The 11,082-nt window shown below is 36.9% G+C and overlaps 2 protein-coding genes and 1 long non-coding RNA gene across 3 annotated transcripts; 2 read left to right on the plus strand and 1 right to left on the minus strand.

Annotated features, from left to right (window-relative positions):
- Positions 1-2,511: 2,511 nt before the first annotated feature.
- Positions 2,512-2,657, minus strand: LOC116163342. Its single transcript, XR_004143726.1, has 2 exons — positions 2,627-2,657; positions 2,512-2,572 (listed from the first exon to the last, which is right to left on the minus strand). It is a non-coding gene; the product is annotated as an uncharacterized LOC116163342 (long non-coding RNA).
- Positions 2,658-5,779: 3,122 nt separating this feature from the next.
- On the plus strand, positions 5,780-7,330 carry LOC116164029. Its single transcript, XM_031478156.1, has one exon. It carries the CDS (start codon positions 5,780-5,782, stop codon positions 7,328-7,330), a length of 1,551 nt encoding a protein of 516 aa, XP_031334016.1.
- A 1,311-nt stretch (positions 7,331-8,641) lies between these two features.
- Positions 8,642-10,219, plus strand: LOC116164437. Its single transcript, XM_031478620.1, has 2 exons — positions 8,642-9,780; positions 9,883-10,219. The coding sequence occupies exons 1-2, from the start codon at positions 9,367-9,369 to the stop codon at positions 10,159-10,161; spliced, it is 693 nt and encodes a 230-aa protein (XP_031334480.1). The 5' UTR covers positions 8,642-9,366; the 3' UTR covers positions 10,162-10,219.
- Positions 10,220-11,082: the final 863 nt, after the last annotated feature.

Below are 11,082 nucleotides of genomic sequence, written 5' to 3' on the forward strand. Positions count from 1 at the left end.
TACTTGCAGTCACATTTATAACACGAGTGCTAATTTCATTATTTATCACTTCGACGTCAATGTTAACCCTAAGTGAGAACAATCATTTTTACATAAAACAATAACAAAAGTGTATCAGCTTTAACGAAATTAAAATAGCCCCGCGTTAGAACATCTGGTAGTGGTTTATGGGATAAGTGGGTATGGATCACTTCATTTAACCCGGCCCCCAACTGGAATGAATTCCAGGGAAGTAGTGTGGCAACCACTACGCTTCAAAGCTTCCCATTGTTACCCCAGGTACTAATTTTTAACGAGGCTGACGCGGCCTCGAGGTGGAAAAACATTAAAGGCTGTTTGTTGACGGGCCCAGGATTCGACCCCGGCACCTTCGTGTTTGTAAGTTAGTGTTCATATCACTAACCTATCGCTTCCTCAAATAACAAACCTTAATTTTGAATTAATTATTATAGACCGGCTATGATGTTATACGGGTAAGTGGAACGAATCGAAGCCACCGTAATATAGAAAGCATATATATATAAGGGATAGAAAGCCACACACATGCCCCCACTTCCCTAGTGCTACGTCACTTGCAGATGTGTTCCACACTGACTCCCTGTACTGCGCAAACGCAAGCGCGCTAAAATTTGGATTTGCTTTAACGTGCCACCGTTTGTTTTGTTTATAATACCAGTTTCTGCTGACTTCCATATTACAAACCAAATGTCGCTGTATTTTCGGAAAGAATACAGGGTGATTCCTATAGTACCTGCCACCGTTTGGGAGCGTGTAGGTGGTGCGTAGGGGAGTATTTTGATATAGGACACTTGGGGTCGAAAATCTAAAATAAGGGTGCCAGAGCCAAATTTACCTTCTGGAATTTCGCGCCTGTAGGTAGGCAACCCAACCGGCCGGCGGTGCACACGGAGCGAACTCAGGCGGCGATGTGTGGCTGACACTTGATCAGAATTTTGTTTAAACCCACGAAATCCCGTCTGCAACGACGCGTATCAAGTGAATAAACCATTGAGTTAGAAAACTAATGGAGGGAATCAAATGCTTGGCCAGACGTAGACCACGGGAACCAAAAGTGGCCTCTAACTGTGATTAAAGTACCACACCACTTCCGTTATCATTAGCGTCTCACTTCAGTGGCGTAGAGATATAATTTTCTTTCCACTAATAGGAATAATAACATAAAAAAACGTATAGGAGTAAAATACATGCTCGTGGTAAAGTAAACAAAATAGACAAGGATGGGAAAGTATGCAGATTTAATTTAATCATTGATTACAAATCTAAATATACATCGATGTGTTCCAGTAGTATAATTAAGGCCAGTTTACTATAACCACTACAACTTGACAACTCCCATTAAATTCACTGTGTTGATCAATAGCTACAATTGATTGGTTGGTCTCAGGTTCATTACAAGTTTTGATAGTACCTACCTACTGCATATTTGACGAGATATTTGATGAAAATTTTCCGGTGCAACCTTTGGTCGAAATCACAGTCAATGAAGCGTGTGAGCACAAAAGTAAATTTCGAGAGCTGTTCTTGAGATATATTTACAAATGTTAGGTAACCATTTTGCTCGAAGTACCGGTTCGTTTGGAAAACTAAGAATCATAAACTAGGTACCTACAACCTCGCCTACAACATGATAAATGACGATGTCTTACCGATGAAAGGAAATGCCATGTTCCTTCCCTTTATGAGAAATTTTGCATGATACGCAGCTAATCATTCTCAATTCACAAAATTGCCTGTGATAAAAACACTATGCGGCAGTTAGTTATTTATATAAACCAGAGCACAACACCGATCCGAAATTATTAGGTACTTTAAAATGGCAAATTTAATAAAATTTGAATTTGGTGGAAAACTGAGAGTGACAGGACCCGCGTTTTCATATGTCAAATAATGTCGGCCAAAATGTACCTTTACGGGAACCTATCCACGCGAGTGGCCTCTATCTGTGGCAACTTCCGTCTACAAAAATTCTTACCCCCTCCACCATTATATTCACTCCATTAGTTTTCTAACTCAATGGAATAAACACTATGGCAATAGTATAATAATAGTTGGCTAGATGTAGGAAGTGCATTGAGAACAACGGTGGCCACGTTGAACACTTGTAAACGTTATTGCTTTTGACTGTCGTTTTCCCTCCTTCCCTCCCATGTCGCTTCCTCGCGCTAACTCGCTCTGCATCGCTCCGCGCGAAACGTCGGTCGGTTGGGTTGCCTACATACAGGCGTGAAATTCCAGAAGATAAATTTGGTTCTGGCGCCCTTATTTTAGATTTCCGACCCCAAGTGTCCTATATCAAAATACTCCCCTAGGCACCCCCTATACGCTCCCAAACGGTGGCAGGTACTATAGGAATCACCCTGTATGTTCTTCTTCTCGAATTAAAGCCTTCGGTCACTACTGTGAATTCCAGTTAAATACATTATAGCGCCAACTTGAAAGAAAACCTCTACTTTAGCTATCAGTCATGATCCTTGTAGTCTGGTTTTTTGAGATTCGTTCAGCACCGGACTTTCTCTTTACCATAGGTCAATGTTGGTCTGTAACGTTATTGCTGTAAGTAAATGTCATTAACTCTTTCTAATTAACTATTACTGTACATACTTACCGAAGCAGTTTCCTAATATCGCCTTTGGCATATTCTTCCAAATGTAGATAACAACAAAATTCATCTTGATAACATGGCATTTATTCCTTGATGTACCCATTGATTGTTATTTTAACTTGCAGCAGCGACTACATTTTGTTTTTAAAGAACAAAAAATGTGTTCAAAGTTTTTCGTCATGAATATAGGCAACACATGCAGCGTACAATTTAGATGCTAATATAACATCATAATTTTATTTTGGTTTTCCGTTTACATCTCCAGTTTTCACTGGGCCGATACAATTACAAAGTTTCTTTATAGAATCTTTCATCCCTTCTCTTTTATACACGTCCCCTAATTTGCATTTTTCTATATTGTTTACATGTAAAATTGATTCGAATTGTATGATAAAACCGTAAACTGTCAATTACTTCTTGTGTATCTACTCGTATTTCACAGCCTACTGATTTGTTTAAAATGTTACGCAAAAAGAACTCAGGTCTAGCCTGGTTAACTAATCGCACGGATTAAAATCAAGTAACGATTATTGTCTGTGTCTGGTGAGGATGCTCTTCGGCAGAATTTGCATAACATTGGTTTCGCATATTAATGAGAAACCTGAAACCTAATTTGCAAATTCGTGTTTAAATCGAAGAATGTATTTTATTTTATTTACAATCGAGCGGTTCACATATTTCCAAAAATTTAAATTTTTCACTCAAATCATACATTATTTTAATCTTATGCCCAAATGAAAGATGTCATTTACTCGTTGTCTGCATACTCTGAGCAATGCGAGCGTTTTTTAGCGCATTTTTGCAAATTTATTTGGCTGGCTGGCAGCAAATATGGGCGCGGAGAAGAACTCTTGTAGAAAGGCAACGGGTGTACGTGTATCTACAAGGCCGTGTAATTTGTCAACCTTAGGGACAGGGCTACATGATGTGGGGTTGGCGACATCTGGACGTCATCCTCGAGCGTAGTTTACTGACATGAAGGTTTTTCAGTTTTTTCCTATCTTCTACTACAGTTTTTGTCCGATTCTTTTCAAATTGGTGTCGTCGGAAAGATGTTGTAAACGCGCGGCGGAATTTTGTTTTTTGTCCTAGGGGCGAAATTAACGACCTTTTGCAAGGCGCGCGCGCGCGTCTTCGAGAGGTAGTCAACTTCGGGCGCCTTTTATCTTCCGTTGCGAATTTTGTCACGCGGTTTAACGTTTCGTAAATCTCGAATCGTTGTCTCTCTTTCTCGTGTCGCCAATAGAAGCTCGAGCAATGAGAAGTGCCCCAAAAATTAAGTAGGTACTATCTTGTGGAAGGTTTTTAGCGAAATCCACCAAAATGTGGGTACCCTACCAGCCGACCATACATATCGGATTTTTAAACTAAACAAACCATTTTTTTTCAAGATGTACAAGAGTGAGAGAAACAATAAATAAGAAATAATAACACGTATTGTTGGGGTCAGATCACCTGTGTTTGATGATGCCGCAAATCGAGCCGCAAATGTTCCTGGAAGTGGGAAATGTGGCACTGGTCTTCCATCATCAGGGTGTACACCATTAAATACGGAGAGAATTAGAGCCGTGTTGAAAAGTAAACTACACACATCAGTTCGCCATTTTTCCGACCGAACAACTTTCCATTGCACTCAAGATGATGACCGAATATTATGATGACCGGATTTAAGCAGAAATATAGACATTTCCTATCATCTTAGATTAACTCCATCTGACTTTTTTTTTCTGTGGCCACAAAAAATTCAATATTTTCCAGTTTGGTCAACAATCAAATCAAATGCTTCTAAATCTATTAAAATCTGTTAGAAGTAGTGTTCTAAACCCTTTAAATCCCACACTCCATTATCACATTATTCACCTACCCCTATAATTAATCCTATAATAAACATCCTAATCAAATCTAAATAGCAAAAACACACCTTAACAAATCTTAGCAAACATCTACGTCTAAACTTCCTACAAATTCCTGTAACCACTAACTTCAACAATGCAAACTTCTTTTCTAAAAAATTAATGCTAAGGCCCCTACCTACCTAACTCAAATTACCATTATTTTCTTGTCTCTTTTTAAGTTCCCCTCAGGGCACGAATGGATTCCGACCCAAACAATAAGCTTAACATTGATATCAAACTCTTACACTTTGAAAATTACGAAGACCTCAATCAAAATCCGCAAATTCCAGGATTTTGTTTCTGATTCTGATTATCACTACCTAATAGTGAAATAAAATGGAATGACTTATGATAATCCCCGCCCATCTGCCAATCCGCTAACTTATACAAGGCAGTATAGGAGCAATATACCATAAAAACTGCTACTTTTATTAAGTAATAGTATATTAAGTGTGTGTTAAACTCGAGGGTGCATCCGTGTGATTAGGACGCACTTTAGTCCTGTGGTATATATGCTATTTTTTGTACTTTGGTAATCAGCTACTGCAATTTCAATATTAAAGTCTAAATTTGAAAGAAAAAAATTGTTTGATTGCCGAATAAGAATAATTTTACATACAGGATGGCTCGCTCTCATCTTTGGCATTGCTTCAACCTAGGGAAACGACACCCCCCTGTAATTTACACAGCAATATTTTTTGAAATTTTAACTACAGATGTTTGTAGTAAAGTCAAACATATCGCATATTGTAAACAGAGATGTACGCATGTGAAGTCTACTCAATGCCAACTTTCTTATTTATGAAGATAATTCTTCGAAATTTTAACCATAGCAGCTTTTAGTAAAGAAAAACATATCGCATATAGTAAAAATCAGACGTGTACATGCGCAGATTGCGCAATGCCAATTTTTTTATTTATCTACGGAGACATGTTTTTTGAAATTTTAACCACAGACACTTTTCTGAACGACAAACATATTGTATATACTATAGCATAAATCAAATATCCGCTGTTTAACCATAAAAATGCTTGTGTCCATCTTTCGGGAAGTATACTGATCTATGCATGGAAAATGCACTAAAGTTACTCCTCTTAGGACGAAAATCTGAAATGTTGGTAATTTTTCAATTACATATGTTTTACAAATGCAACAACGTAATAATATTTTACATATAAGTACATCCTTATTTAAATAGAGAAACTTTCACTTAATAAGTGAATATTTTTGATTTTCAGAAATCGGTGAGGGGAACCAACAATGGGGAAAAGTAGGCAGGTGCCCAAGATATGCGTTATGTGTAGAATCGACGTAAACGATGAAATAAAATTTGGAAAATTATATAAATTGAAAAACGTCTGGGTCCATTATTATTGTTTGTTGCTAAGCGAAACCATCACCCAATCTGGAGAAGATGAAGAAGGCATTTTGGGTTTCCTGCATTCAGATATTACTAAAGAAGTAGGACGATCGAAATCAAAAAAATGTTGTTATTGTAATAAAATGAACGCTTCATTAGGTTGTGTGCATAGGCATTGTAATCGGAAATTTCACATGTATTGCGGTTATTTAAATAATGCGATGTTTCATTTTACAAAGTTCACTACTCATTGCAATTTGCACACGAAACCTTCAAATTTACCAGCATCTATTAAGAAATCGCTGAAAGATTATTATTGTTTGATATGTTTAGATGATTTTCATGAAAAGACGAAGCCGTCTCAGGTTTATTGGGCTAGCTGTTGTAAGTCGCGAGTTCTTTTGCACATTGATTGTTTAAGGCAAATGGCGCTTAATGCTGGATATTTTACAAAGTGCCCTGGTTGCAATAACAACACAGATTTTATCGAATCGATTCGAATGTGGGGAGTTTTCGTGCCAGAACAAGACGCCTCGTGGGAACTAGATCGCAATGCTTTCTCTGATTTGCTATACGTTCATGACACCTGCGACTCTCTCAAATGTCTTTGTCCAGATGGAAGAAATTTTAGTACCGACAAAGGAAAGTGGAAATTGATATTATGCAAGACTTGTGGCTCTGTTGGAACTCATGTAGGTTGCACAGAATTTAAGCGACGATTTTTGTGTGACGTTTGCACATTGAGCGGAGAGGAAAATACCACAATCGACGATCCACCCCAACCGGAGCAAACCAATGAAGATGAATTTATAGACATAGAAATTTTAGATCGAGATTATTTCACTGATTGCGAAGACAACAACTCATCCTTTCAAGATGATTGCGAGAACGTAGAACCATTACCAAACCCTAACAGAACAGAAGAAAAAAAAACAACTAACCCTGAAAGAGGTGTATCTGAACAAAACGTTCGAAAGAGATCCTTTCAGGATATAACAAATAGTGGCGATCAAGAAGTAAATGTAAGCTTTGCTAAAAAATTCAAAGACAACAATGTAAGTCACGAAGAAATCGAACATTTGACTACAATTGAGGAAAATTCATTGTCCTTACTACAACATACGGAAACTCTTGAACCTGAAACTGAAATAACAGCTCAACAAATACCATTGGATGATGACAGTGAGGTTGAATTTGTTAGTTATACGCAAGTAGTAGACAGTTCGCCTAAAATACCACTGCATGCAAATAGTGTCGAATTATTCTTAAATAGTGTCATTTCTAAACCCCCATGTTTACAGAAACGTAATTTTCTTAAAATTTGTGAATCGCCACATAAGGTCAAAAGGAATCGCAAGTCAAAGCTAAATCGTTCTTTAAACCAGATAAAAAATGAAAAGAAATCTGTTCAACTCAGCTTAGAAAACTTCATTACAAGAACTAAAGTATGATTAAACAGATTTATGGGGTTTCATAAGTATTTAATAACTTGTGGCTTTAATATACAACATAGACGATAGATTAAAATGCATGTACAGAAGTCGTAGATTGTAGTATTTTATTTTATCTACTGATAAAAACTATGTTAGTGTTATTTTTAATTATTTTAGGTAAACCTAATAGTGAATTATGAAGTGGAAGTGATGTACAGATTTACTGTATATGTGAGTTATACATTTGCTAAAATGTATTCTTGACCACGTACATCTCTATATTTAAGTGCATTTGTTGCATATTCAAGTTAAAAAAAATTTAATTGGTTAAATTTCTATTCCATCTGTTCTTCACAAACAAATATTTCAAGTCGTCCAAATTTTATTGTTTATTGTATTTGTTACTGTTACCGCGTCTGTAAAATTGATTTTAAGAATGTATTACAAGCATTTCTGTATAATTTTATAAAGTGTTTTTATAATAAAAGTAAAGCAAAGATTGTATTGTATTTTTCAGACAGTTGAATAATCTAATAATAATCTGGGACAATGGAATTTGTGGTTAGTTTAGTACAGAGGGATGTGGTTGTAAACACTATTCCGTCAGTTGTGAAGATGTGCAATCTGCATTTAGAAATAAAATTGTCAAATGAGTAATTGATCCGCCGTATTTAATACGTTCTTTTTATATTGATAATGCAAAATACATCATTATATCTTGTTAATAATTTTAATTTCATTTCTTTATTTAAAATGATTTGACATATTTTAAATGTGGTGCGCTTTCTTTTCTTTTTGTTCCCACTGGTATACTAAATTAATCTACATAAAAGTTATCTATAAAAAAGGTTCTACTTATACATTTTTTTGCTAGGATCAATGCTCAAGGAGATATGGAGGTGGGAGGGGGTGTACAATTTTAGAAAGTTTTAAAAAAAAAAAAGAAATGTTTTAAGTTAAATATAACATGTTTATTGTTAAAAATGAAGTGATTAGTGAATTAATTATGTATCTTGACAATTAAATAATTAATTTTTCAACAATAACAAGTTTGCTGAAGTGGTTTTCGCAACTAGAGAGCAACACGTTGATTTTCGGGTATCAAGGCAAACAAGAGATTCACGAGATCGAGCTAAGATTCACGAATGGTTCAATGACCATCCCCCTTTTCCGAAGTTGGATTCGCTAATGTCGCTGTCATCGGGCATCTTGGGAAGTTCCAAAATAAACTGCCACCAAGCCCTCGATATTGGAACCAAAACAATGCAAAGTTTTATTGGCAGCAAATTCGGTGACATGAAGCAATCTAAAAAGAATGTGGTTTTTGTCAATAGCCAGTATAAGTAACACTGTAAAAATTAATGGTGAGAAAGTGCGAGTATTAACCCCCTGACAATTTTTCAACGAACTGTCATAGTAAAAAAGAACGACAGCGATGTAGCAGAGCTTTTAGCATATGAATTAACTCCATACCCCTTGGTTCTGTTCAACGAAGGCGGAATGCGAAAAGGGAAAAAATCAGCCCTCTATGATGTTTTGCCGGCAGAGGACAACGCAACCCTCGATCTCACCCAGAGCACCGTTGTAGTAGATGGCGGTTTCCTCCTCCACCGTGTGAAGTGGAAACAGTCCTCCAACATTTTATCAATTTCCCAACAGTACATTGCCTATGCACAAAAACATTACGGTGAAAATTGTATGGTGGTTTTTTATGGTTATAGTCATGTCGACAGCACAAAACGAGCGGAGCAGAAGCGAAGAGGGATCTCAAAAACTTCTGTTGACATCAACTTTCAAGAAAACACGACCATCACAGTTCAACAAGAGCATTTTCTTGCTAATGAAAGAAACAAAACAAGGCTGATTCACCTTGCTCAGTGAGAAAATGACAGCAGCAGGAAACTACTATAGCTACAGGGGATGCTGACGGCACTATTGTGAGGTGCGGGTTGGATAAAGCTGCTGTACATCCAACTGCAGTAATAGTTGGGGAGGATGTGGACTTGATAGTTCTCCTCATTGGGTTGGCACCACAATCAACCAATATATACTTCATGAAGCCAGGCCGTGGTAATGTGGAGACCAAATTGTTTTCAGTGCGGCAACTTCAACAACATCCGGTCGCCAAAACGATTCTCCTTCTCCATAGCTTCTCCGGATGCGACACTACCTCGGCGGTACATGGGAAGAGTAAAGTGGGAATAGCTAAGCTTTTCAAGGAAAATCCTGGCCTTACTCAAGACATGTCCACAATATTTAAAGATCCCTCAACATCACCTGAGGATATTGAAGAGGCTGGTGAGAAACTTTTCCTGGCTATATACAAAGCGCCTGCTCATCAAAATAATCTAAACGAACTTAGATACTCAGCATTTTTAAAAGCTGCAATGAAGCCCAAGTCAGATATGGCCACTCTTCCGCCTACCAAAGGAGCTTCAAAGCAACACTCGCTCAGAGCATACCTACAGGTAAATCCATTTACTTGTATCTTAAAATACCTAATGCTTTCTTTAAATTACAAATATTAATTTGTGATGAATTCTTACGTTGGTCTCATTACTTTCTTACAGATACAACAGTGGCTCGGAAACCCCCTACCCCCCATACAATGGGGTTGGGTCAAGGGAAAAGATGGTATCCTTAACCCAGTTTACACGAAAGACCCTGTGGCACCCGAATCCATTCTGAAAATGATCTTTTGTCGATGCATGACTGGGTGTGGGGTGCGCTGCGGTTGCCGAAAGGCAGGGATTACCTGCTCCGGTGCCTGTGGATGCCTCGGCTCATGTACGAACGGAGCCCCCGTCGAAGAAAGCATCGATGAAGATTTAGATTTTGACGAAATTTAATTGTCAAGATATATATAATAATAATTCATTCACTAATTACTTCATTTTCAGCAATGAACATATTATTTTTAACTTAAAACTTTAACTTAAAACTTTTTTTTTTAAATTTTACACCCCCTCTCACCTCCATATATCTCCTTGAGCATTGATCCTAGCAAAAAAGTGGGCATTATTTTACGAGTTATTGACAAAAAACTGAAAAATAGGACCTTTAGACACCCCCTACACCCTTAGCTCCACCCTCACCCCCCAGGACTTTTAGTATGTTGTTAAGAACACCTTCCTCTACAAGTGTGCAAAAATTGGCTTCTACATGAATTATTTCCGCTATTTGGTATTTTTTGGTCTTCGTTGCTTGGACTATTAGCACGCTGGTCATTTCAAAATTATATGAATATAAGTAAGAAAATTTTTGGAGGAGAATTATAATATAGTGCTCTCCCTCCCCCGATTGTTTGGCCGTCTCGTAGAAGAAAACAATTTTCGAATTAAATTTTAAGCATCTAGGGATCAGTCCTGCTTGTCTGCCAACTAATTGATGACATAATTTTAGTTTAGAAAAATCAAAGGTGTCTTAAAAATTTTTCTTAAAACGTTTTTTTGCATACCAGTAAAGTGCTCTTTGGGGACGAGGTACTCAAAAATGTTATTAAGAGAAGTTGTTCAGAATAAAAAACTGAGTTTATCTAAAAATTTCAAAGTCGTAGGCCTACTTTGATGTTTTTATTCTTTAACAGTATTTTTTGAGGAAGTCCAAAAATATTACTAAAAAAAATTTCAAATAGAACGTAGTTAATGAGTAGAAAAGTGGAATCCGATAGGAAAGAATCCCTAAGAATATGAATGTGTTGAAAAACGCAATATTATCAATCAACATCGAGAGATTCTTATAAAAAATTTAAATCATATTGTGAACTATAG

The sequence above is a fragment of the Photinus pyralis genome, unplaced genomic scaffold, assembly GCF_008802855.1.
Source record: "Photinus pyralis isolate 1611_PpyrPB1 unplaced genomic scaffold, Ppyr1.3 Ppyr1.4_LG2, whole genome shotgun sequence".
Classification (NCBI taxonomy): domain Eukaryota; kingdom Metazoa; phylum Arthropoda; class Insecta; order Coleoptera; family Lampyridae; genus Photinus; species Photinus pyralis.